This window comes from Vanellus vanellus, assembly GCF_965231255.1.
Source record: "Vanellus vanellus genome assembly, chromosome: 2".
NCBI classification, from domain to species: Eukaryota; Metazoa; Chordata; class Aves; order Charadriiformes; family Charadriidae; genus Vanellus; species Vanellus vanellus.
In genome coordinates this window covers 118,826,494-118,854,149 of record NC_138906.1, presented here as the reverse complement: position 1 = coordinate 118,854,149, position 27,656 = coordinate 118,826,494, and the positions used below count along the sequence as shown (strand labels likewise).

The 27,656-nt window shown below is 40.6% G+C and overlaps 1 protein-coding gene across 1 annotated transcript in view; it reads left to right on the top strand.

The window, feature by feature from the left end:
* TMEM241 (transmembrane protein 241) overlaps window positions 1-25,869 on the top strand; it is a 56,858-nt gene extending 30,989 nt beyond the window's left edge. Inside the window, exons 13-15 of the mRNA XM_082479679.1 lie at window positions 625-718; window positions 21,688-21,752; window positions 25,217-25,869. Coding sequence (XP_082335805.1) covers window positions 625-718; window positions 21,688-21,752; window positions 25,217-25,277 — 220 coding nt within the window. The 3' untranslated portion in view covers window positions 25,278-25,869. The remainder of the gene's footprint in view (window positions 1-624; window positions 719-21,687; window positions 21,753-25,216) is intronic.
* Window positions 25,870-27,656: the final 1,787 nt, after the last annotated feature.

Here is a 27,656-nt window from a genome sequence, read left to right as displayed (position 1 = left end):
ACAGGGGCACTGGGGACTACTGTCCTATATGACTTGAGAATCAAAATTTACTTAATTGTCAGCAGAGAGCTTTGGAGTGTTCTGTTCCCAGCACTACTGAGTCATCTGTCTATGTGTTACACAGTAGAGATGTATTTGACTTCCTAATTGGAATTTAGGCTTCATGAAGTTTAAACAGCTTGAAAGCTTCAGGCAGAAACTTTCCAGTGGTTATTTTTTCAGTTCAAGGCTCTGTGGAGGTTGAAGTGAGTTAGCTGCCAAACATGTGTGGCTCCTGTTGAAATTAGCATTGCCTTTATTCAGAGCCGTTTTAGTGCCTGAAGTTAATATTTCACCTCATGTTTCCAATAATCTCTACTTTTCTGATTATGCAAGTGCATTAGAGACCAGGCATAAGAGTGTCAGACTTACTTTACTCAGACTCTAGTCACTGACTGAACAAAACCCAAGATGTAGTGGATATAATGTAAGCTCTTTGTCCACCAGCTTTCTTTCTCCAAATGGGATTAACACTGCTTGAAGGGTGACTGTTCAGTTCTGCATTAGGAAAACCAAGGTGCCTGTAAGAGGTTGCTCAGTTGAAATTAAGAGACTTTGTTAACAAACTTTTGCTATCCCTTGCAGTGGACTGTTGGGATTCTTTCTGATGTTGCACACGGTGAAGCTAAAAAGCAGCACAACCTCAGGGCAATATGCAGCATGGAGTTTCCTTGCAAAGGTAAGAGAAAGACTGTCACAGGAACACAGTGGATCTGTGGTTCTCCCAGGAGAACTGAGGAATTTTTGCATCTCTCTAGTTTCCCTTGCTATTCCTGGTTGACGCTCCTAGGGCCTGTCTGTGCAGCCTGCATGTAGAGTTGAGGCAACAAATATCAGGTGCATAAGCCAGGATCATTAGCTGAGGTGAAATACTGTGTATATATAGACTGAGTTTAATGGAGCTGGGCTGGTTATTGCAGCTAAGAATTTGGCCTACTGAATCCCAGTAATACAGATCTATACCTTCCAAAGGTGTTTTGGAGAAGAATACTCCTTCTGAGAGTCTGTGCAGCAGCCATTGTTTCCAGTGTGTCTTCCCAGAGCCAAGAGTTAAAACTAGCTCCCTGAGGGTCAGTACCAGAACTCCCACTGCTATCATTGCAGGGGAGAGTGGTGGGTGTCACTTGCCTTGACGTTAACAAGGCTTTTGACAGTATCTCCAACAATGTTCTTATATCCAAATTAGACTGTTACAGTCTGGATGGGCAGACAGTTAGATGGGTAAAAAAAATGGTTGGATGGTCAGGCTCAGAAGGTAAAGGTTGATGATTTGTACTCTAACCAGCGGTTTGTGACAACTGGAGTAGCACAGGGGTCTGTCCTGGGACCCGTTCTGCTTAACGTCTTTATTGAACAATCAGAAGTAGAGCGCACTGACGTTTGCAAAGGACACCAAACTGGGAGGAGCAGTCAACGCTGAAGGACAGGGTTGCCTTCTAGAGGGACCTGGGCAGGGTGGAGGAATGGCCTTACAGAAATCTTAGAAAATTCAGCAAGGACAGATGCGATGCCCTGCACATGAGAAGGAGAGCCCCTGGCAATAATACACGGGGCACTGAATGGCTTAGAAGCAGCTCTGTTGCAAAGGACCCAGGGACTTTGGTAGACAGCAAGCTCAACATGAACCAGCAGTGTGCCCTGGCAGCTAAGAAAGCCAAAAGTATCTTGGGTCGTACTAACAGTAGCACAGGCAGTAAATTCATGGATGTGATCGTGCCCCTCTACTCACCACTTGTTAGACCACATCTGGAATAGGGAGCCTTGTTTTAGGCACCTCAGTACAAGGAAGACATTGGAGCTGGAGCGAGTTCAGCAGAGGGCTGCCAAGAAAGTCAGGGGGCTGGAGCACTTGCCTTGTGAGGAGTGACTGCCGGACCAGGCTTGTTCAGCCTGGAAGAGAGACAGCTTTGGGGGCACCTAACAAACAGCAGCCACCCAGTAGCTATGCAGAAATTACCGAGACGCAGCCAGGCTCTTCACAGTGGTGCATGGAGTGGGATAACAAGCGTAAGTTGAAATGAGAAATTCAAAATGGGTATAAGGAAAAACTTTTTCACCCCGAGGACAAGTCAGGCAGGGGCATAGGTTGCCCAGGGAGGCTGTGCAGTCTCCATCTTTGAAGGTTTTCAAGACTCAACTGGACAAAACCCTTAGCAACCTGGTCTGATCTCCTGAGGTCCATTCCTACTGGAATTATCCTATGATCTGCAGATCTAGGATCTGGCTGTACTTGATTTAAGTTATTAACAGCTCATTTGTTAAATTATCAGTGTAAATGCCATCAGAAGAGCTTGTCAGACACTTTTTCCTTGGTTAGATTTTACTTTGTTTCATCAATCTCAGCTAGGTCATCTGAAAACTGCAACCTTCACATGTGGTTTGTGATCACAGCTTTCCTACTACAGTGAATGAAGCTGTTACCTTAAAAAAAAAAAAAAGTAGACTTGCATAATATGCTTGTTTAGAAACTGTAGTCAAATAAGTCTTTAGTTTTTCTGGGGATAACAAGTAGGGAGTGATATGGCTTGTTTTGTGCTTTGCGAGCTGTTCCACACTGTACAAGTCACAGAGTTTCTCACCAGTTTGAATTTCTTCCAAACATTCTGACTGTGCAGATTTTAGTACCTTAGCTTTCTTCTTGCTCCTTGGTAGCAAGTCAACTGATCTAAAGCTTGTTCTTGCATCTTTTTTTTTATTTTTTTTATTTTTTTTAACATTCTGTGTTGGAGATGGGAATAGCTGGCTCTGCTAGTAGGTATTGTGAATAAGGAGAAATGGTTCTACATGTGGTATTTATGACCTATCTGGAAAAAAAATGCAGGCAAAGATGTGTTGTGAAATATATATTTTAAGTAGATTTGGGTCCTTCCCAGATGAAGTGGATCAGAGCCACAAAGTCTGGGCTGGATCAAAGCTTTCCTGAAGTTCAAGAGTTTCTAGATTTGTGGGGTTTTGGCCAACTCTAGACATAAATTAGTTTGTTATAGCCACTGTTGTCAATGAAGTTACGTGCCTTTATAGCAATTAAAGATTTGTCCCTGTGTCACTATGATAATTTAATCTGTTCTTCAGCCTTAAAAGTCTGCTTGTTAATGTGCATGGTTTAATTATCTTGCTTAGGAAGGTTTTTGTAACAGAGCAAATTAGTCCTTTTCCTGTTGTAGCTTCAACCAAGCACTCAAATTTTATGCCTTGAGTTCAAAGAGGGAAATAAGTAATAAGCACATGACATCTGTCTGTAGCACTAATAATTTTATCAAAAGTAGCAGTTTCCCTAATATCTTTCACTAGTGTTTTAAAGCTTGCTATAAGAATGGGCTCTGTCATACCCATCTGAGGCAGCATGAGGAGCACTGAGGAACTGCTGCTCCAGGTGCTAAAATGCAGCTGATTTTAGGGCAGAAGTCAGTGAATGCTTGAAAAAATCGCTAAAACTATACATCAGTTTTAGAACAGGGATAAAAAGAAACTGCAGAGACAGACATGGATAGGCAGAAAGCAAGAGCTGAGCTGGAGCTTGCCAGGGCTGATCTACCAGCTCTTGCAAAATTCTCGCAAGGTATCTTGTAGCTGTAAGGAACCATAAATCTACTTATGGGGTAGTTAAGAAGAGTCTTATCTATCTGATCACTAATGCTGCTTCCTGCAGGTGTTTGGAAGTGTTAAAACTGCATACTGATCAATACTGATCCAGCCCAACATTGCCTGCGTATGACAACCGTCTCAATAACATCTTAAGTCATCAGACGTGAAGAAAAGTAGTATTTAACTAGTACTGTAAAAATCTGTCTAAATCCAAGTGTGTGACTCCCTTTAGAAAAAAAAAAAAAAGAGGAAGGAAGTTAATGTGGATGAAGAATAAAGATAGAAACTGTTTGAATCTGGACTTGCAGAATGAGATACAGTGGAAAAAAAACAACAGCTTTGTGTTCCCACATGAGCATTTTTCTTGGATTGAGTAGTGCCCTAGATCATCCTCTTAATCTCTCAGACTGACTGGAGTTTTCACCAGCAGTTGGAAAGGAGCAGCATTTCAGGCCAGAATATGTTTATCTTGCTAATGAGCCAAGAAAGGAGAACGCTGTAGTCCTCAGACAACAGTGCAGGCCTCTAGGGAGGTGCAGAGAATCAGAAAATCTGTTTTCCATTTGGATGCTTTGTACCTGTGTGACTGATGAGCTGGGGCTGAGATTGTTGCCACCACTTCATTTCTTGTTAAGTGCTGATAGACCAATAAACTAACCATGAGATCTGATTGGGTCTGTTTTGCCGATTCAAAGAGACATTCTTTGTGAAGCCCACATATTTGGCCTCCCTGCCCTCTAATTTTTCATTCACTTAAAAACTGGAGCTGGGTCATAACTTGTTTTTATGACACTTACTTTGGCTGCGGCGATTTAATCATTGTATGAGGTTTTTAAATTCTTCCCCATAATGATTTCTGACAGCTTTCATGTCAAAGCATTGCTTTGTGCAGAGACAGACGAAACACAGGTTTCATCTCTATGTATAGCCCTGTGTGATATTCATAATGACAAATGCTCTCTGCACTTTTGCTGTGGAAGCAAATACTGTGTGTCTTAGTCATATCTGTATAGATTCGTAAGAAATGCCAAAAAATTGCTAAAGTGATCTGTAAAACAACAAAAAAATGCTTTTAAGAAGCCTGAGAAATATGGAGTGTTTTGTCATAGCCTTGCACAGATTTGATCCCCAGAAGAGCAAGGATTTGAACCTACACTGAGATTTCTTGTTTTAGTTTGAAAGCTGTGCTAGTATCATGGGTCATGTACTGGAAAGAAAAACTGGAGATGCTCATATATACAGACAGAAGCATCTGGTGAGAACACTAATGAGCTCTAACAGTGCTGTCAGTGAGTTTGTTTAAATTAAGGCTGCCAATCTATATCTGGTGGTGAAACCTGTTAGTGTCTCCAAAAGTTAAGCAGCAGAAATAATTTAAAACATGAATAGAAGAGGAAAATGGTATTTCAGAACATTTCTTCAGCAAGATACTGTTTACTCATGAATTCATACTCCCATGTCATGTTTAGTGTCATCCCAATAAGCTTGTAGTAGGGAATTCAGCATGTTTCCAACAGGGAACCTATTGAGACAGCTTGTTATAAAGAGAAAGAATTAATGGGAAGATCAGTGGAAAGTGGTTTTTGGATTCTCTTTTTCTTCATCCCTCCTCTGAAGAAATGAAGTTGGATAACTGAAATCAAGCTGCTTTGAGTTTTACACTGTTTTTCTTATGCATTGGTTGTAAGAAAATTTAGATTAATCTGAGTATGCAGCTCTTTTTTATATGGCCATCCCGTGCACCATTACGTAGTCTCTAGTGTATCTGAATAGTGTTGGAGGGTCCCTGATACAGAAAAGCATCCCCTGACAGCTGCTTTGGTTCCTTGTTTGTTACCTTTGGAAATGTTTGCACTGGGTCACCCTATATTGCCAGACATTGCGAAAGTACTTTTGCAGGAGCATCTGAAAGAGTATCTTATTTGTTGGTCTTATTTACCTAACGGTAGCCCACTGTACTTCTATTCCCAAAATATATAACAGCTATTCAGAATGCTTCCTGTAGTCTTTGCTTTTATATTTTGTGTCTGTGTATCTGCTTCTTTGGTCCCCACAGTCTCTTGAAGAGAATGGATAGATGAGATCCATCTTCATGTCAGAGCAAAAAAATGATGATATCCCTTCTAAAGACTGGAAAAGTACTGATGTTTTTTATTAAAGCAGAAATTCTCTTTTTCCTGCTTCTCATAAAACGGAGAGGCCACAACTGCAAGTCTTCTGGGGCTCCTAGCCTGGTTATGCTCACTGCACCTCTCTTCACAGATAGCATTCCACATGAGAATTTTATCTGCTTTAATTCCAGGGGCAAACCAACCAAGAGAAATAAAAGGAATTCATGTTTTTTCCACATTTTTGCAGTCTTAAAGCCTCTGCTAAAGCATGTGCTTCTATTTGTATATCTTAATTCCTCTCTCCCTGCTGCTTAGCATGCAAGTGCTATAAAATATTCTGGTCCAGAATGTCAAGTCCTTACTTCTGCTGAGGGCTGTTTGCTTGCAGAAATAGGTGCCACTTTAAGAGTCCTGCCATTGGTGCCTTCTGAAGCAAATGGCTCTCCTTGTTCATCTCTGCCCTGATGGGAGAGGGTTCTAGATTAAATAAACTGTTTAAAAATTTTATATGTATATCGTAACCAGAACAAGAATGTGTTTGGTTATCCAGCACTTGCCCACTTGGTTATATTGTAGACTGAAGTAGTCTCTTCTTTGCATGCTGCTGTGCTCAGACAAAAGCGACAGTGAGATTCTTGGCTGAAAATCACATTGCTTTCTTGGCTTGGACCTCCTAAAGCTTTATGCAAAAATGTCATAAACTCCCACTGGTATTCCATAAAGACAGTGCATTTTCATTGGGCAAAGATCCTGCACTGCATGCGAGGCTGTCTCAAGATCTGCCCAATCTGAAAAAAACGTGCAGCTCCAAGCCAAAGCCCTGGGAGACAGGAAGAATTGTGTGCTAGACCTGGCTGGACTCTGCTAGTAGGTACCATTCATGGCACCAGTGTGATCTGTAGTGCATCTCTAAAAGAGGGAGTTTCCACAACCCTAAAGCTTTCAATTATGGTGAGAAGGGGTTCATAAAAGAAAAAGTTAGCTTCTTCCATCTGTGCACCTTGTGTACTCTTATGCATGTGGATATGCATGCACATATGCATAAACACAATTAAAAATAGTGAAAATCCTTATTGATTTGTGGTTGGTCCTCACTGTATGTAATATGTACATTTATTCTTGACACATACATTTGATTCCTGTGAATCACCATGGGGACTAAGCACATACCTTGGAAAAGAAAATGTGTTTCTCTGCTGATCTTAACAAGCAGATAAGGCAATCATTGTGCTCTTATCTGCATCTTCAGGGTCTATAAAAAAGAGCAGTTGCTGAAACCTTTAAAGTATAGGTTTTTGGGTAGTTTCCATGGAGACAGCTTGATAGTTATGTTGTAGCATCCAACACTAATTACACCATATAATTGTTGGGAAGACATCAGTCTCCATAACAACTCCTTTGTGTGCTACATGACCACTAAGCTAAGTGGCACAGGCTCCCAGGGGCACAAATGCAACTTAAGGAAGCTGTCTTGTAAGAATAGCTGAGACTTGGAGATTCTGAATCTCCAGGTAATGGAAAATTTTAATATGTACACTAAGAGGTGATGTATAGGGCTGCAGTGGTGTATCTGTTGAAAAAGGCAGCTACACAGCTTTTGGGCATGACATAGTCACACGAATAATTACATAAAGTTATGTGTTGCAACTTGGGGGTAGTATCGCAGCACAATTTTCATCTGTGCTTGAGATTATAAATCTAGTCTCAGCTGACATTAATTGATAGATTGAGCCCCAAGAGATGCTCTGAACCAGTTTGTTTCCTTTTATCCATCATGATATCCGTTTGAAGTGCGTCATGTACATTCGGTATTGTCATTCTCTTGAACATAAAGCAAACTGCAGAACCGCTAGCTTGGAGTGTGTCTTTGGAAGGTATTTTTTTGCCCCTACCCTTGACAAACCATCTCTATATACTTGACAGTAGAAAATGACAATATAAAAGTAGATTTTGTCAAATCTAACAGAATGTTGAATTGCAGAGGATACAGGTTCATTGGTTCATCTGCATAACAGATTCCTGGTCTCTCATGTTTTTATTTGGTCTTTTAGAGTTACTTACGTATGTAGAGCTGAGGCTGGGAGATGAATCATAAGTGTGACAAAGAGAAGACAAAAGAATGAGGACTGTTTTGGAAATCATTTCTGTTGCTAATGTACTGATATAAATGCCAAAATTATATGAGAGAACCGTGCACTATATAACATACAAATGTAGAAGGTTTCAAAGCTAGCTAAGGCTAGGTTTTCAAAAATGAGCAAAAATACCCATATTCTCCTCCCGTTTGGGTTCCCTGTTCTTTTCAGGATCGCTAGCTGCTTTTTTGATTCTTAAAAACCTTCATGGGTGAAATGTCTCTGGACTGCCTGACAAATCTTGAGCCTGATCATTGGCGTCTCTGATAGGCACTTGGTGTCACACTCCATGTTGCTTTCTTCAGAAACTTCTCATGTTAGTGAGCTGCTGCTGTCTGAAATGGGGCTCCCTGTCTTTGTCTTCCTCTCCCTCCCTAACTCAGAACCAATCTTTGCAAAATCTCAAGTGTGTTCATTTCTCAATCCCATCCGTACGCTGCTGCTGTCTGAAATGGGCTCCCTGTCTTTGTCTTCCTCTCCCTCCCTAACTCAGAACCAATCTTTGCAAAATCTCAAGTGTGTTCATTTCTCAATCCCATCCGTACGCCTGTTTAAGGATTAGATTTTGACTTTCAACAGAAGTCAGCAAACAGCCATAGGGCTCGGGGCAAGGCAGACAGAATGGCTTATGGCCTGTCCCTGAAATGTGTATTGCTCAGGGAAATCACATAGCCTTCAAACAATCTTAGGAGATGACGGTGGGCTGTTCTTGTCCTGTCCACAGCTGGCACAGAGAGGAAGAGGGCAGAGTCCATCTTTCTCTCCATGCATGTTGCTGTGGATGGTTGTCCTAAGCGGGCAGAAAGGAACAGGTCTTCTTGCAGAGTCTTCCCCACCTTTTCTGAGGGAATGGGAGGCCAAAGACTGTAGTCAACCGTAGTCACTTCTGTCACTGTCTTCCCATGCACGGGACGCGCAGGGATCGCCGAGGCCCACAGGGCTAAGTGTGTAACTTTGTGACATGGCTCATAAAAGGCATTGCTCAAAATGGATTAGCTGTGTTAAAACTTTAAAAAACATTGTTTCAAGTATCACATTTTTTAAGGTTTCTGATTGACTATTTTGACCTTTTGTAACAGTGACTGGTTAGAAAGCCCTGCAAAGACTTTTGTTTTTGAATGGAAAAATAAAACCTTAAAGAATACCAATTCTTACTTGCAGTCCTTAGCATAATAATAATAATAATAATAGCATGTTGACTTCTTTCCATTACATCATTACTAAAACAGCATAAACACACCAGAGAATGACAATGCAGAGACTTTGTCTCTGTTATTATTGTTGGGTTGTACAGAAAGGGGTCAGCAGGGAGATTAAGTTATCTGGTCTGGGAATTGTTTGTTTATTAATTAGGTTTTCCCAAAGGAGTTGTGAGATGGGAAATACAATAGGAAATGGACTTTATACATGCACAGAAATACCAAAACTGTGTCATGTGGGAGAGAGGTTGATGGAAACTTGCTATTTTTGCTAACAGATTTTAAAAAAATACTTGATTACGCATCCCGAAGTTTCCTATGCTATTTTTGATACTAGTGATATCCTCCACAGAGTTCTGAGTTAGTCATGACAGAAAAATGTTTTACATCTGATAATGTTGACAAGGAACATAAGCACTTCAGGTGTTTCTATAGATTTTAACAATAGAAAAATGCACTGTATTGCTTTTCACTAAAATACTGCCCTTAAGCTGGGTGTCCTCATTGGTTCTGACAATGTCCTTGAACCCTTTCAGCAACGTTTGTACTTTCCATGTGTAAGTAAAGCAGCATGCATAGGATTTGTTCTCTGATAGTAGTGATACTGGGGGCAAGAAGAGGTTTGAAGATGTACTCAAAAACCATACAGTCTTGAACTGACAATGGCCTCAACCTGCAGTGTTCAGCTTGAGACCTTTGGGCAATCTAGCATGGAAAGAGCAGTCACTGAGGATGTGGGAAGCATCCTACCCAGCTCAAGAATTATCACAGCCACCGAGCGGTCTATTCTTAAAAATATTGTCTTCCACCACAGTGCCAATGTATTCTGCCTCCAGGAAACTCAAGTCAATTTTCCTTTTCTACGTGAACCCCAGCTGCCAGCAACTTTACACTCTGCCTGCTCGAACCAGCTTTTTTTTCCTCCTGGATGCCAGCTGAGCCATCACTGAGCCGCTGCTGTGGGAGGTCATGGTCCGCCTGTGCAGGGTTTGGAATTGCCTCCTCTCTCGCCTTCAGTCAGAGGTCCTGAGGTCCCGATACTGCAAGGCAGTTATAGTAACAGTTCCTGCCTGATCTGGCTACTGGCCCACCCACTGGCATCGAGCACTTAGGAGGAAGATAGACATAGGCAGATGCTGAGCTCAGTCCTTCCCCAGGAGCCAACTCCTTTTGTGCCAGATGAACGTAGCAAACTCTCAGCTTGCCTGTTCAATTCGCCACCTAAGTGTGACAATGAAAAGCATGATCATCTTATCCGGGTTATCAGCCTTCTCTGTCTCTTTATGGTAATCCCTGTTTCATGATCTCATAAGGGTTAGATGAGGTGAAGGATAAGTTGGAATGCCAAAAGGCTAGCTCTTGTTGAACTTAACATAAGATGAAGTGTATTTTATTGCGGTATTTTACAGTGGCAGAGTGTTAGAACAGCTGGCTGCTCCCCAAAACTGAAAAGCAATACTTTTCAGATCAGATAGAAAAAATAGTTCTTTAACACAGTATTCTGTATTACTGACCAGTAAAATTCAGGGTATCAAGCAGAAGAGAATACTGAGACAATTCACTGAGTAAAAGTATAGAGAGGTGTATATTTTTTACAGGTTCAGATCTGCTCAAAAGGTTTCAGTGACTGGGTCGCTAGTAATTTCAGCAGAAGCAGACATTATTTGTAAATCTTTCTAGGACAGAAGTGGAAAGATTAATAAACTGCATGCCATGGTATGCAAGTTTTGTATCAGCTAAAGGTCAAGATGCAAATCCCTCCTTTTCTCTGATGTGCACATCAACTGCAGACTTGCTGCATTAGGGAAGGATCATAAATTCTCCTGAATTCTCTGCCATCAACCACTACTTGATTAAACAAACCCTTGGTCCACTCCAGTTGGTGTCCATGATCCTAATGGGTTGAACACTTCACTGCTGTTGTTGCTGTTCCAATGCTTACTCCATTACACAAATATTTAATAATTCATAAAATAAGAACAACATGATGAATCACGTTGCCCTGTCAACTTCTGAGCTCAGAGGTTTCAGGGGAGAGACTAAATGGCAGGAGCAGTTTAAGGCCTTTGCAGTAATGGGGCAGCGTGTAAGGAAAAGAGACTCCTTGACAGACTGAAAAGACAGAGGAAAAGTACAGTTAAGCATTACAGTGCATTCCGCCTTTATAGGAAACAGGAGGCATTTGGTATAACCTGAAAATACAAGTATATTTCAGCTTTTGGTCAATTATATGTGCATCAATGGTCAATCTTGTAACAGCAAGAATGGACAAAGCCCTTTTTGGTAGAGTCAAAGAAAATCAAAGTTATTTGGGCTAAAGAAGCCTTCTCATGCAGGGCTGTGCAGGGTTTTCCCTTTGTGTCCTTAATATAGAACCGGAACACTGAGAGTAATAATGGTATCTGGATTACATTTTTAGTTGTCATATTTAAGAGAAATATTTAAATATGAACAGAGGCACTGTTAAAATTGAGGTCTGTACTATAACCACTCTACGTTTTATATGCTGAAGATTGGTAGTACTTCACCAGCTATCTCATTAGTCATAGGAAGGAAAAATATATGTTTTGGCCATTATCTCCAGTAGTGGAGGGCAAATGCTTCATGTTTTCACTTTCTCTTTATTATAACAGAAAGTCTGATGTTTTTGTTTGAGTGAAAGTGGGGTGGAGTGGCTACCTGATGTTCAAAAAGAAATAGCTACCATAATTTTCAACCCAACCTAGTATTTTACAAGGGGCCAAGAGTTTTGGTTTTCTTTAAAAGTCTCAGGATATCTTTCACTTTTTGTATGAGAGCAAAATGAGTTATGATGTGCTTGTAATAGTTCAGTCCTGTCTCATCAGTGATGTATGTTTATATATTTCTATGCTATATATAGTATGTGTTTATATATGAACCTATATATTGATATATGTTTATACATTGATAGGCCTTTCTGAAAGAAAGGTCTTGTCTTGTTCATGTCTGATCATTGTACATATGACCATAATACACTGTTTCTCACAAGAGAAGAATTTTCTTATGAATTCTGTTAATTACACCCAGTAACCTTCTTTACTTTTTGAACTTAAGTATTGTAAGGGGCCTCTGCAACATAAAATAATTGGTGTAGCTTTCTCTGTGGTGGCTTTTGTGAGGTTTAAAAAAATAAAGACACAGTGCAGAACCAAGGAAATTAAGGTATTGCCAAGAATCAGAAAGACTATCCATTAGCTACACGTTAAATCTTTGTATGTCTGAGAGCTGTAAGACAGGTACCACGTACTGTAAAGAGGTGAAGGCAGAGGGGTCTCTAGAATTAATTCGGAGGCAAGAAACAGAAGGGGTTTTTTGAGCCCTTTCTGCATTGTAGGATAGTGCTGGGTGTACAGCTGGGTTCCAGCATGACCTAGTAACTGCAGCTTCAGTATCCCCTAATGGCTCGTTTTCTCCAGCAGCCAAACTGCTAATGCGATGCATACGGTGCAAGAACAATAGCTTGGTCACCCCTTTGTCTGATGAGGAATAAAAGAATAATGAAGTTAGACAACAATTTGGCAGTTCTTTTAGCATTCACATGATGCTAAGGATTAAAAAATAGTTACTGTAGCATATTAATCTGAAAGGATTACGCATTAATCCGTGACAGTGTATTAATCTGATAAGACAGGATGCTGAATGACTTTAAGGAAGCTGATACAACCACCTTTTGCTTCAGTCTTGCAGGATCAATGTCTTGGTTGTATTGGTCGTCACATCCTGGAAACAAAAAGAACATTTGAAAAACAGCACTGAGAAAAATCTTCATAAATGCAATAGAAAGTAGCGGATGGATACCTAATTCTCGAAATACTTGAACTTCATATGAGTATCTAGGTATAGAAATGCAGAGGATTGTCTGCCCTTTAAAAGCATACTAGGGATAATTAGGAAATCTGCTTTCTTACAGCAATTGAATGCTCATATATAGAAATACTCCTCTGTGATAGAGATTATTGTTTTGGGTGTTGGTAAGGTAAAAAAAAAACAGTTTAAAAATATCCGATGATTTTGTTAGAGGTAAACATTTATACTGGTTCTGTTCTGAAAACATTTTAGGGGGCAGGTTGTTGATTTGATCTACCCTCCTTCTCTTTTTTAGTATGTTTTATGTTTTAAATACAACACAGATGATTTCAGGCTGGGTCAGAAGTTAATTGCTATGAAAACAAGATAGATTCATTTACACTAAAACTAAATTTTATCGTTCTCATTAGGCATTTGACAGCCAGGGCGTGTTTAAGCACTGGCTCTTTTGAGTCGCAATGCATGGAACTAATTGTGTTCTTAAAGAACCCCTGGAATTTACCATTATTGTTTTAATAATGCTCAAAAAAATAAAGAGGAATAAAATATAAGGAAAGGGCAGAAGGGAGTGACCAAAACCTCCTTTGAGAGAAACGTGCTTGAGGGAAGCTGGAGGTCGGAGAGCAGGCATTCAGGCAAATATGAAATAAAGGATCTCAAAGAATTTTACAGCAGCTGGTAAAACTTCTGTGTGGCTGGATCAAAGCTACGTGGATCATGAAGTTACTGTCACCGTTGCCATGGTGCCACCGTTGCCATGGTGCCAGCATCACTTATCATTTAAGCAACAATGCTGCCCAGGCCCATGCATCTCTTGATCAAGGGTGTCAGGGAGGGTTAAAGGGTTTTCTTCCTTCAGGAGAGCTGAGCAGAGTCCGCCTGTGAGCAATGTGCACCTACATATGCTGTAATGCCCAAACTCATTGCACTGTCTACTGAATTCATAGACTGACAGTCTCCGGTTAAGTCTGTCAGGAAACAAAAACCCTTAGGGCATGTGTGCACTTTGGTCAGGCTGTGATGCAGTAGACATGCTCAGGTTAGCTTTAAACTAATGAGCAGAATTGGGAGCAAAACCTGTTTTGCTTTCCCCCTTTCTCCAATGTATTTCACTTTGGATTGCTTCGTTCCCTGGTTTGGGCTGCTCGGCTTTTCAGGCAGGATCACAGCATTGCTTTTTCCTTTGGGAATAGCCATTATTTTGGTGATTCAAGGCTAAAGCTTCATTATTTTTCCTTGGAAAAAGCTGCATCTCTGCCTAAAATCCTTCCCTGTTGGTGGATTTATTAGTGCTGCTCCTTCCGGGGGCTGCGCTGTCACCCGGAACCATCAGGTTAAGCAGCATGTTTTGTATTTCCTTTCAATTGTTAACAACAAACCCTCAGAACAAAGTTGAAAACTCTCACAGGTCCTTTCAATGTGTTGATTAATACAATGGAATCAATATCTGGGGGAAGGAGGCTTTATAGGAGAATTGGTTGGAGGAATTTTGCCCCCATTTGCTATATCTCTTTTAACCAGAGATTGGCTTTGGCACTTTAAAGTTGGTTTAAAGTAGCTTTTGAGCTTCTAGAAATAATCTGGGTTGCATGGAAAGCCTTTTTGTTGCAATAGGCAATATGTTTGAAAGCTCCCAGGGAAGTTTTTATTTCCGTGATAGATATCCCCAAAGCTGACCTGAAATTAAACAATTAATGCTTGTTTGATTTTGGTCTGATTGTGCATGCAGTATTAAGTCAGGTACTGTGCAGGACTGGGAATATCTTCTGTGCACAGTATCTGCAGCTGTTAATGGTGCTTTATTTTGACTGATGACCATGGGAGGAAAATAGTATATTTATTTTTTCCCCGTGTTTTCTTTGTATTTTGTTTTTTCCTGCTGCCCTATTCACAAGCAGTCCGATTGTACTTGACTTTAGTTCTAGTCCTCTTTCTTGCAAGGAAGGATGTGTACCATGTTTGTCATCTTCAGCAGAGATTTTTGCTGCCTGCTTATGGCAGGTTTCCAGTGCCTGTACCAGCCTTCAACAATGAGTGTGCTTACTGGTGGTCATTGGTGCATCTCGTTGTTCATTGCTGACTTTCTGCGGTTTGTGAAATTTCACAGTCAGCACCTGCTCTATGAAGATCTCCTCCCAAGTCTGCATTATTTCAAAAAGGCTTGTCATTATACGCTGAACCACTTCAGTCAGGGGAGATCCAGGTACCCTTGGTGTCCTTCCATGTATTTGGCTGTCACAGTCAATGTGTTCTTCATCTGTTTCAGTAGATGCTGGATCTCTCTGAATCAAAGTATTCTTGCTGAGGTGCAGAGAAGTTACCCATCTGGCAATGTTTTGTTGCCTTAACTTTGGGTGTAGCAAAGCAGAGGAGATCTAGATAGAAATGGCTTGTAGTCCAAATGAGATGAAAACTGTATGTAAACAAGGAGGAATGGTGTTAATAGCTCAGAAAAATCATGTAAATTAATGAATACAGAAGATTAACTGTTCCTTTCTTCCTCTTCGAAGATTTTTGTTTCATTTTTGCTAGATCCCCATACCTGACATAGCATTTTATATTTGTGTACACGCATGTACATGTGCTTACTCTTAAGTAGTTGTATACACAAACGAGATGTAACTGAAATTTGGGAAATTATTTCAGTGGCTATCCCTCAAGAAACAGAAGAGTATATGTTGTTACTGGTGTTTGCCTGCTGTAATTTTTGCCTTTTTTGTAGTATTGGATTTCAGTTTTCAGTGGCACTAACACTGATCCATTTCCCTGGTGATTTTTGATGATTATCTTAGCATCTGGTTAAAACATGCAGAAGAGGGACAAAACAAATATTATGTCTATAAAAAGCTTGACATCATTGCTTTAATTCCACCAGTAGAGTGAAAACAAAGGTTATGTACATCAGAAGCTTTTTCCTGATGTTTTGAGAAGATGACCTGATGATAAATAGCATGATTTATTTTGAATAGTGAGTGAACTTGATGAGCCATTTCAAAACACTGTCTTTGGAAAAAATACGCGTTTTTTGTAAGGACAGAGGTTTTGGCAGTTTGGGGAAGTGAGGTTACAAAGATTGGCTCTGTGTACACAAACTAAGGAAAACTTTTGTAAAGTATTCTGTGTTCACTTACAGAAAAAACTATGACATTTAACTTTCTTGCAGCTTAAGGAAACACTTTTTATATGGTATATGCAAGTATAGTTGTAATATTAACAAATCATGGTCGTGCCTGGACTAAATCCCCCATATCTTTCCATTCCAGATAGGAAGATTAAATCAGAATCTAAATTTTGAAAATGTCCTCATCCTTGTTCTTGGCTATATAAACAACATGTTCTTGAACACCTCAGAAATGCTAGATACTCAAAAGTTACAGCCAGCTTTTGCAGCTTGAAAATCTTTCTCTAAAGTTATTGTGAAGTCAGAGATGGAAAGGACCAACAATAGCTTGGTCAAGAATGACATATTTATCTAGCCAGTGCTGGCTGGTTTGAACTGATCGAAAATTAACACCGTAGAGGCTGTGCTATAACCACAGCTGGTCGGTGGAGAAGGCAAGGCAGCAAAGAATGCAGAGCCCTGCATTTCTGTATCTCCCAGGATCCAAGTTTCTTCTTTGTCAGGGACCGGGAAGCCTTAGGAATGCCATTGCTATCTCCTGTCTTCAAGTCACATGTCAGACTTACCAGAATTTTCTGATGTTATGTGGTCAAGAAATAGATCTAATAGGGAGGCTGGCTCAGCAGTCATCTTGCCTGTTCTTAAGGCCCTCCAGCAAAGAATTCTCCAAACATTCTTTATTTTTTATTTCGTTATCTATAAAACTAAACTAATTTCTAATTCTAAATTAATTTCTATTTTTTTTCCTAATTTTTTAAAACCACTTTTAGGAAACAAATTTTGCCTTCTCTTCTGAACATTTTTTCTTGTCTGACCGTAATGTGATTAGGAGAAAGGAGGGGATCATTCATGTCATGAGTTGTGTAGTGGTCTGTCTATCAAAGGTCCTTGGGAACTCTTTAAAGCTAGTGGTAATAGTGCCTCCCTCCACTCATGAATCACTAAAGCAAATTTACAAATGCAGAGGCATGAGAACACATTCTTTCCTATTCCTGCTTTTGCCTGTGCAAGGGTCATTTTACATGCTGGATTTGTCCCTACTGTGCAACAAGTTCTTCCACACATTAGGATGTTTCTGCTTTATGAATCTTAGTCTGTTACCTGGCATTACAATGATGCTGTCGTGCTTATTGTTGCTGGTAATTCAGCCTGATAAGGAGCAGACTCTGGACCTGTGGAATCGACTCCCTTCTTCTCTTTGGATCCTGAAATTGAGCACTGTGTTGTCCTTCAGAGCAGCTTGTTAAATGTAAATGGTGATGTAAGCAGTGTGTGGGATGTTGTATGGCATCTGGGCCTGTCTTTTGTTCCCAGAATGATGGGAATGCCTGAAATTTTCACCCGTTTTTTGTGGGGAACTGAATCTGGGAATCTCTTCTAGCCAAGAAGAAATTTGAAACCTCTTGACTGTCCCACTTCTTGTGGGTTAATACTGTGGTGCCCCACATCCCTCTGCTTTGCCAGGCTGTGGTGTACCAGTACCCAGAGCTCAGCCTTTCAGACAGGCATTTCACCACTAAGCAGACACAGACTTTTCCCTTCCTAAGTGATTCCTCATGATTCTTTCTTAAAGCTTCACCAGAGTTGATGCCTTACCAACATCTGATGAGTTACCTTTGATGGCTGTGATTTCTCTGATGCACAAACCCTAGAGCTTTCGCGTGTCCATGGTCATTAGGTACAATGAGTTCAGCTTCAGCTGTTTCTGTTTCGGTGTTTACGATGAGGACATCTTTCCTATAACTGAATCTCCTTGAAATATGTTGCTTCTAGAGAGCTAGAATAGAGCTAGAACTGGTTTTGATTGAGATAACAAACAGTCTGAAATGCCAAGATTTTTGTTTATTTATAAAATTACTTGTAAATAACTCAGTGATTTGAACTACAGATATAGTTGAGATCAAGAAAAATAGGTGTTAATAAAGCGTTCCTTTAAATGGGTCTTGTTTCTACAGTACAATGTAGTGACACATTAAATTTAGACTGACTGTTTTAAGAAACAATCTTTTTTCCTTTTTTTTTTTTTTTTTTTTGTCCATGGACGTGTTTGAAATGATTTCTCAGGAAAGATTTCAGCTCACATGGAAATGTTTTGTTAAATGATGCTACACTTGGATTTTTTTCCTAATCAGTGAAAGCTGTGTCAGAATTTTGTAGAAATGTTCACGGTATGAATGTTTTTCGAAATAGCTATTGCAGTCCTGACTAGTCACAGTTCCTTTAAGTAAGTAGGCAGAGTCTGTCGAGCTATTCCTGTTTCTAAAAATTGTTGGGGTTCAAGCAGCCAGTCTGTATCTTTCGGTAGAAATAGTGACTGTATGTCAGAATCTCGGGGACCTTTGTTCAAAATACGCTGATTATAGCTAATTAAAATTTTCCTTTCCATCTTCTAGTTTTAAAGATTCAGCACCAAAATATATTTGGAAATCATTTACTTTAGATTGTCCTTTTAATTGCTTTCTTTTGTCTTGCAAGCTCATTCCTTTTCCTAAGGCATCTGAATGCCTAGGAAGACAACTGACCTTTAAAGTGAAGAAAGAGAGATTACTGCACTTAGCTGTTGGTTTGGTTTTGTTTTGTTTTTTTAAGGACATTCAGAACATCAATGTAGGTGGGTTTTTTTTAAAGCTAAATGTGCACTTAAAACACTTCAGAAAATGCTGAAATGTACTTGAAGGAAAATTACCTCCTGAACTATGTCCCTAGACTTTAGATTCTTCCCCTGGAACAAATTATATGGTTAGCTTCCCTGAAAAATTGTTTTTCATTTTTGAATGTATTCCTCTTTAGATAAACAATCAAAGGTGGATGTTTTAGCAATGTGTTTTCCTTTTGTGTTTTTTTTTCTTACACACGCGTACTTCATGTGCTCTTCCAACCCACATTTTGTTTCTCTTTGGCACTGAGACAGTCTTACATAATTTTTCAAAAATACAACAGTGTTCTGCTGTAATAGTCCAAAAGGCTACAGCCTGCATTTTTGCAGAGGTTTGGGGTGATCGCAGTAGAATGGTGTATTGTTTTTGATAAGGCCTGTGTTCGGAGGGTTCTTAAATGCCTTTTTCTCTGCTGTTGGCCTCTTCTCAAGTTCTAATAAACAGGACTCTACAAGGGAGTGGGTGACACAACTTTAACTCATGTCACTTCTCAAATACAGCACTTCAGTTTCTTTCAGGAGAACAGCTTAAAGACAAGAATGCTCTGTAGATACCACAGCTACCATCCTTCATTAGTTCCTGTTTACATACTTGGTAATGAATATTGTATATTTTTATGTAATAAACTAGTATTAGCCTAAGATAAACTCAGCGCAGTTGATTCTTCAATCATTCACATTGATGTGAAAAATTGTTCCTTGTAGGTCACTGCAGCTGCTGCAAGGTGTGTAAGGGGAGAATCCAGCCTGCTAGAACAAGATCCAGCTGTATTTGAGAGTGCTGCACTTGAACTGACAGATATCCAGCCTAGGAGCTGTATTTAGGTGAAGTGCATGAAAGATTCAGCTCCTGAATGGTTAACTTGCACTGTTTGTAGTAGGTGTCAGCTCCCTCTGGCTGCAAATGACTATGAGACAGGCCAAGGTGTGACCTGAATGTAGTCGGTTGCAATATCATCTTCTTGAGTTTTGAAGAATAACTCTCAGTTTGTGACTTGTCCTTCTCCTCTGTCAGTCTCTTTGGGGTGCATCTATTTAGTCTTATATTTGCTTGTATGTATACATTCAAGGCTGTAGGGGTAGAGTTGTTACGTATCTTTGATTTTTCCCCTGGAGTGGGAGCTCACTTTTTCTGTTAGCTTCGAGCTTTAGAGTATTGCCCATGTTGTATGCTACTGTCATAGGTAATGTGCAAATAGTTAGATGAATGAATAGTTTGTGTCAGGAGGTACGTCTGTGGTTATACTGATACCAGCAATTTGATTGCTATGCAGGAACGGAGTGGATCAAGTCCATCTCATGCCTCATTCCCTCTGGAAGCTGCCTGTGCTATAGGCAAATGGAGAACAGTCAGGGTGTGATTTATGGTCACGTCTAGGAAAAAAAAGCCATCTTCTGCGTGCGTGTATCTCCCTAAAGTAGAGAACATCCCCAAACAGGCCAGAGGAGGCACTCACTCTATAGTCCCCATGGAGCACCACCGCTCCTGTGTGGTGCTTACTGCCGTTGCGTGGTCTCACTACCAGCTGAAGATTATTATCCCTCTTAAAGTAGAGCTGGAGAAGTGATGTACAACCATCTCTTCATCATCCACTGCTGCTTGTGATCCTGCACTGATTACACTCCATAACAAATGTAGTGGGTATTGATTAACAAACTGTTAGTGCAAGGTCTGGTGCACAGAGTCTACTCTTTAATGGCATTTGCTTCCCTACTGCACATGTAGTAGTGTTTCAACAAGTAATAGATTATGGAATGAAGTTTCTGCTCTCTCCCCTGGGAGCCAACTAGACAAACAATGATTAGGAAATCTTAGCTGATAATTGTTTAAATGTTTTCTTTCTTAATTTCATCTTTTTCCTTGGGCAATTTTGTACTATCCTAAATAGTTCCTTTCATTCCTCAGTGCTTGTGTTTCCCAAGTATTTGTAAATCACTACCAAGTCTTCCTTTCCCACAGGCATTGCTTATCCTAACTGTTGACTGAAAATCAATCCCCCCATCTAATGACTCTGTCACTGTTCTCTGAACTCTTTCCATTTTACATTATCCATCTGGCAACAAAATGTCCAAAACTGCTCACAGGGCTGCAGATGTGGTAGCTCCGTAGCTGTTGAGGCAGGGATCTGTTACAAACCATTGTATGTCGGGATGTAGCATTTCTGGGATCAGGACCATGAAAATATAAAGTCGTTTGCCCCCAGCTTCTCTGCCCAGGACGCCTCGGTGTAATGAGAGTTTTGTAACATTAACCTACTGAAGTTACATTGCTTTTGTTTACCCCATACCCTGTTCCTTTTTTCGGCTTTTCTACACCCACAAACACATTTCAAGCTCTCATTCTCCTCAGAAATATAAGCCTTTTCAAGCCCAGGATCTGACTGCTCTCCCCAGTATGCTGTCGGCAAATAAAAGCTAGCAGGTTTCCAGGCCAGGCTGGCTGGGATGTGCGATAAGGGACCCTCTGCTCTGGTTCCCTGCCCTGCCTCTGCTGTCTTCCAGGTTCTGTTGGAGTTAAAATTGAACTGCGATGCGTGACCGTCCTGCTATTTTCTCCATTGGTATCCCAGCCTAATGAGCAGCACGTTTTGCATGTGCTTTTGCAGCAATACCCCACAGTCAGGTTCCTGCCCCAAGCTGGCTGCGCAGCTCTTGTGTCCCTCTCTGTTGGGTCTTTTTCTGCCGTTTCTGGCCTGTCTCCCACTGTCCAGAGGGGAAAGGAGGTGCCTGTATGTAGTCTCTGTACTTGCATAAGGAAGGGAGATTGGGCTGGAGTGGAAGCTCCCCGTTTAGCAATGTCTCACTGTGTAGTATGGACTCGTTGGGTTTCTCCCGCCCATTGACTATCTATTTTAGGTACTGCATCTAATGGTTAAGAAAACAAAGAAAAAAAAGAAAAGAAAAATATGTGACTGCACGCCTCAAAATTGAATTTCAGCAAAAGTATTTCAGTTTTCATTTGTGATATCACAAGTTCACAGAGTGGTGTTTTTTTTTCCTTTCAATTTAACAGGTTATCACTGCTAGCTTATCACCGTTCTTCTTTGTCATGACTGCCAATGTACTAACAATTTCTTGGTAAGTGCCTACGTGAGCTTTTTTCTTAACAGTAAAAATGAATTTCCACACAGTGCGTCATGTGGAAATAGTTTTTAAATGTCAAGTTCGGTTAGTGCCAGTAATATTTTGCATGTAAGGAGAACCAGGTGTGCAATGATGGATGCAGTACAGTAATACAAATAGAAGAGTGTTTCTTCTGCCTATGTGGGAGAATATGGACATTTTGGACATTAAGCCTCACCACAATTCACTCAGCATGTTTTACAGCCAGACAAATGGATGCAATAGGCAAATAAATGACCCATTCAAAGTCATGCTATAAATTAGTGGCCAAATTGGAAATAAAACACAGGAGTCATGGTTTGGTGACAGCGTCTTTTTAACCAATACAGTGCATTCATGTTTCCCTAACACAGTGTGTACTATGAATGCATAAAATGAAGACAGTAGAAAAATAATGATAATAAACTTTTTCCAAAGCTGTATCTGGATTTTGTAATGTGTGGCCACACACGATGAATCACCTAACCTGAATTTTTTAGGTAGTGATATAAAGGATTGGGGTGCAAACTTCTTTTGTTAGAGACCAAGGTTTTCGTCTGTACAGCACTCAGTGAAAGGGAATCCCAGCCCGTGGCTGATGCTCTTAAATGCTTCAACCATGCAAATAAAAAATAAATACAGGGTTAGGCATGTGTCTCTGAGGACAGATTTGTTGTTGGAAATAAAAATCTGTTTGCTCTTGAAAAGCTTTAAGCTTCCCCCCTCCACCCCCCCAGTTTGATTACCATCCTAAAGATTCAGCTCTGCACTGAATGGAATTAGCATATTCTTTTTTTCAGGTGTGATAAAGAAGTTACAGGAAGGAGAATCTCAGTTTAAATTAGCCCCATATACATATGTGTGAATATGCATCCCCATAGGTATGTTAGGCACATGTAATCTCAAATACTAAAATAAGTAATGTGTCATTTTTTTTAGCTCTTTGAATACATTTGTGGCCTATGTGTGTGTAAGAGGCTGAACTAATATCAATGCACCTAAACCACTCCTAGTCTGGACCATTAACTTGCCATTCCTCACCAGGTTTTACATGTGTTTGTGCAGGTCTGTCACGTGCGTGCTAGAGGTAGGCTTTTATAATATGTATGTATTCACTGACATGTATACTAAAAAATCACGTGTACCTTTGTTAATTTGAGCACATCGGCCCGTATAGTTGCACACATACCACATGCCCTATATGCACTGAAAGTAATATAAATGATGAGCACATCTTTATCTTTAAAAGAAACTTTGCTTTAGCCCTTGGGCCACTGTTCCACTTTGCTTATTGTAATTCAAAAAGATAACCATTCTATTTATTTATTTATTTATTTGAGTTCTGTTATTGCTTGTGGATCAGCAGTGCCTTGGCTATCAGCAAAGCTCTGGAAATAGTTTGTTAGATGATAGCAGCTGCAAAGCACTCACGAGATCATTAATCACTGAGTTTTTTAATGTTGCTCCAGTGTTGTCATGGACAATATCGTATGTTAATTTCTGAGTGATGGGCAAATGCAGTTAGCTGTCACCCCACCATAAACAGAAGCCAGAAGATTTGCCAGATGGTAAATTGAAGGTAAACCAAGGGTTGGCATTTAGCCATGTTTTTTGCGTTGCTTCGTCTTGAAGTTATAATGATGGTTTCTATTGGCCTAGTAATCTGGTGAGTATAGATTGCATGGGCATGTGAGTACCTGAGATTTCAAATGCTTCAGAAAGGAATTCTTCATCTCTCATATAGGACATAATATATAAATGAACAGTTTAGGTAGAGGCACCTTTTTACAGAACAGGCCTGTACGGTTTACTGATTTTTGTACAGAACTGCCAGTATAATTTTTAGAATGCTACAGCAGATAGCTGTGGGGTTTTTTTAAAGTCTCCATTAAAAATGTTGTAGAAAACAACGCATCTATAGAAGTGAAAAAAACAAAGATTGAGTCATTTCCAAGACTCTGTTAGGTTTAGTTCTTCCTGTATTCAGTAGGCTTTTTCCTTAGGATAAAGAAGAAGAATACAGTATCCACCCTTAGCTTCTGAAGGAATTAATGCAGAGGGTAGTTTATAACTGGAGCTGAAATCCAGGCAAGACATAAGGGTTAACCCTCTCCAGAGAGAAGTGCTCAGAGGTTGTTAGTTATTACAGGCGAACAGACTCACATGTTTTAGATCTTTTTGAAAAGCTTGCAGCCCTCCAAGCCCTTTGCTTCTTGTTCGTAATTCCACACCCAAAGGTATTCTGTCTCCACAGTAGACTGTCCACAGACTGTCCATAGCACCTACTTTCCGGGGCTGTTTCCTGTGTAATTGTAAGATACTGTATTGTTGTTATACAATGTTTGTTCCTCTCGGGAACAAGGGCAATTATGTGATTTTTAAAACGGCTCACCAAAGCTAAGATTTAAGTGATTGTAATGCTATTAAAGACCAGAGAGCCTTCAGCTTTACATGCTTTTTTTTTTTTCCCAAGAAAAAAAAAGCCCTCTCACAAATGAACTTAACAGAAGATTGTTTTGTTTATAAAGTTTGTTAAGGAGCTTTTCTGTTTCATAAGCTAACAGAGCTATGAGGCTAAGATGAAAGGTCAGTACACTTAGCTTTGCACTGTTATAAAAGGGGAGACGAGTCCGTATCTTACCATATTCCTGTCAGCTATGATAGATAGCAGAGGAGATTTGGGGATTGTTAACTATTGCATGGATTGAGAGGGTTGATAGCTTATTTCAGTGAATGGGTTTGTTTGTAAAACCATTCATCCTGATTTGGAACCCTGCTTCCAGCCCGAGTCTTGGAGAGAAGCGTCAGTGCCACCACTGCGCTGTGAGCAGCACAGGAAGGAAGCGCTTGGGCACACGTGCCATTGCGGCTGGGGCAGGTTCTTTCACCAGGTTCCTCACAAAGAGAAGCAAATACGGGAATTGCTACCAGCCTCGGTACACCAGTGGGATCTCCCCAGAGCAAAATTCTTTTTCCTGATTTCCTCAAGTCCCCAAAACTTAGGCTTTACATCTCCTCCTGACTTCATCAAGTGGCAAGTTTTCGGGACAGAACACAAACAGAAATTGCAAGAGGGAATCATTAACCTAATGAGGTTCAAGCTCTCGTGCCTTCCTTTCCTATTCTTGCTAGCGTGCAGCTATTCTTGTAATAACTAGGTGCAACCTTCTTTGTCTAGATTTCTGACCATGTATTTTCATGTGAATACTACCAGCCCTAAAATATAGGAAGGGTAGTGTCTGATAAGATTGGTTAAATACGACATTTCTGGTTTCAGCCTTTTCTTAGCACGATGAATGAAAAAATCACCTGGGTTACTGTCTCTAGGTTGAAATGTGTTTACACAAAATAATACCTTTCTCCTAGTGTTGTGCTGTTTGGCATTGTATCAAGTAGAGGGACTTGCCTGATGCTAAATTTGTGGTATACTTTGTTTACAGCCTTGTGATCAGTGGAGTTGGAGAAGCTTTGCTTGTTTACACTGAAAGGACAGGCTCATAAAGAGGAACCAGATCTCACCAGCTGGAAAAGAGCTGACTTGCAGCCGAGAGACCCTATCATGAATAAAATGCGGCAGCAGAAATGAAGAAGTGCGACCAAACACAAGGAAAGAGACCTATTGTTTTTCTATTAAGAAAGAAAAACTATGCTATTAATAGTGCTAGTAAGAGAGCAGCATAGTTGGCAGGATGGTTAGGAGCCTTTGCTTCAAAGCACAAGACAAACTATTTCTGATTGATGTGGTAAAGGAAAAACTGCACTGTCTCATGCTGATGGCTCTGTGTGAGAACGTCTCAGCAGCAGCTTCTTGCACAGGGAACCGAACTCAGGAAAAGCAGCATGCCCCACTGGATGCCCCCAGTTCTTTTGTTGGGAGCTGACAGCAGGTTGTGCCAAACAATGCGTGAGCCCAGATCCTGCCATGAATTCACGATCAGGAAGGATGAATTTTGTCTCCAACTGTTCTGTAAGCAGCAAGCTGCTGCACACAGGTCTCTAGTCACGTCATCTGAACTGGCACGGTGACTGAGGCCATGGGGCTTCTGGAGATAATTCCCTTCTGGAACTGTGGTGCGTTGACAGCTTTGCAGAATGGGGAAATCAGCAATAAATCTCAATATCTGTAGTGATGGCTCTCTGTGTATTTTTTTCCTCTCTCCTTCTCCGAGATTTCTCTTGAACTCTGCAAATTTTTGTCAGCTGGAGGGGGTGAAGGGACACATACTCTTCCCAGCAGTGGTTTGTCTCTTAAATTATTGCAAGAGGCAACAAAGATTATGAACCTTGAATGAATGTCATAAAGAGTGTAAGGCAATTAATCTCAAGAGTTCTTAAAATAATTATTTCATTTCTGGTTGCTTAATGGCTGTTAGAAATTAGTCTTGATGTATTAGTGCCCGGGAAAGCAATCTATGTGAAAGTAATATTAAATGATGAGTCGATAATATTGTGGGGAAGATCTACATGGTAAAGGGAGCTTGATAACAAATCTTCAATGAGGAGAGGGACTTGTCTCACGTGACAGTAGATATCCGAAGTGTAGTCCCTTAATCTAAGTTGACAGTTTCCTTCATAAGTCAATGGAAAGAGAGGGGTGCCCTCACAGAGATGATTCTTCTTGAATAGATTGCTGTGTTAAAATGACTGAAAGACCCTCTGGAAGTGCTCATCTCTTTGTAGATGGAAACTAGATGACTGGTCTGGACAAGACACATGGCTTTTAGAAGGCTACAGTTAGCAGAGTCATGTTGCTTCAATCTAACAAATTCCACCAGCTGTGTTTTAAAGCATAGCTACATTTTAACTTCAAATAAAACACCATAGTTTAACAAAGAAGGTAAATTTTACAAAGGATTGCAGTCAATTTCTATGATTGGAGAGTTTTAGGTAAAGATTAGTTGATTTTCAGAAAAAAATGCTGTAGTTTTTAAAAAAGAGCATTCGGAGAAGTACTCTGGCCTGTATTGTACCTAAGCTTATCCCAGTTAATCACAAGGGATGTGTTTATACTGGCATGTTGTCCATGTATGTTGGGTCGTGCTCTGGCTTGAGTTTGGTGTGAGCTGTTTTCTTGCCAGGTGATAAAACTCAGGTTTGGGAAGAAAGGAGGCGAGAGGGACAAGCGTGAAAGAAACACGTACTTGAACTTGAGCAACTAGTCCTGAAACCAACATGAGCCACCTGGCACGGGGACTCGAGCCCATACTCACACCCAGCGAGCCACGCCACAGCCAGCCATGGACCCTCGCGGCCCTCCTGTCTGTAAATTCTGACAGTGCTGGGAGCGACGGGTGCAGCATGCGGGCTCTCGCCAGACAACTAGCTCTGCCAGCCACTTGTGGCAATATGGTAGGATCCTTGCCATGCCACCTTTCTGCTGATTTAGAAGTGACTAGTGAAAGAGTCCCTGTGTGATAGCTGAGGTTTTGCAATCGTAGCTGGAACCGTTGCTGTGGGAAAAAGCTCATCGTGTACCTCTCTTCTTGCATAACTTTCAGGGGTAGGCTGCAGTCCGGATGGTTTTTTTCTTCCTCTCTTGTCTGTGCTGTTCGTAGCAGTATGCCAAACCCCAGAACACCCATTTGCTTTCTTGCTGGTGGTCTCAGCGGAAAGCCAGTGGCCAAATCAGCAGCTGGAGTTGCTGTAGCTCTTTGGTTGCAGAGGGCATGCGAGGGGCAGCTGCGGGAAGGTTGTTGGGCTGCAGCAGGCATTATGTTGTCCGGGCTGGGGGAAATTCAGTCTCTGCAGTTGCTGAATTAGTCTCCCCCTGCATAGTAAGTCCACTACCTTTCTATATAACTTCATGCATATGTACATATTTTATATAACTTCATGCAATGCTGAGCTGTGTGCTTCTGCTTTCATTTTTGTGCCTTATCA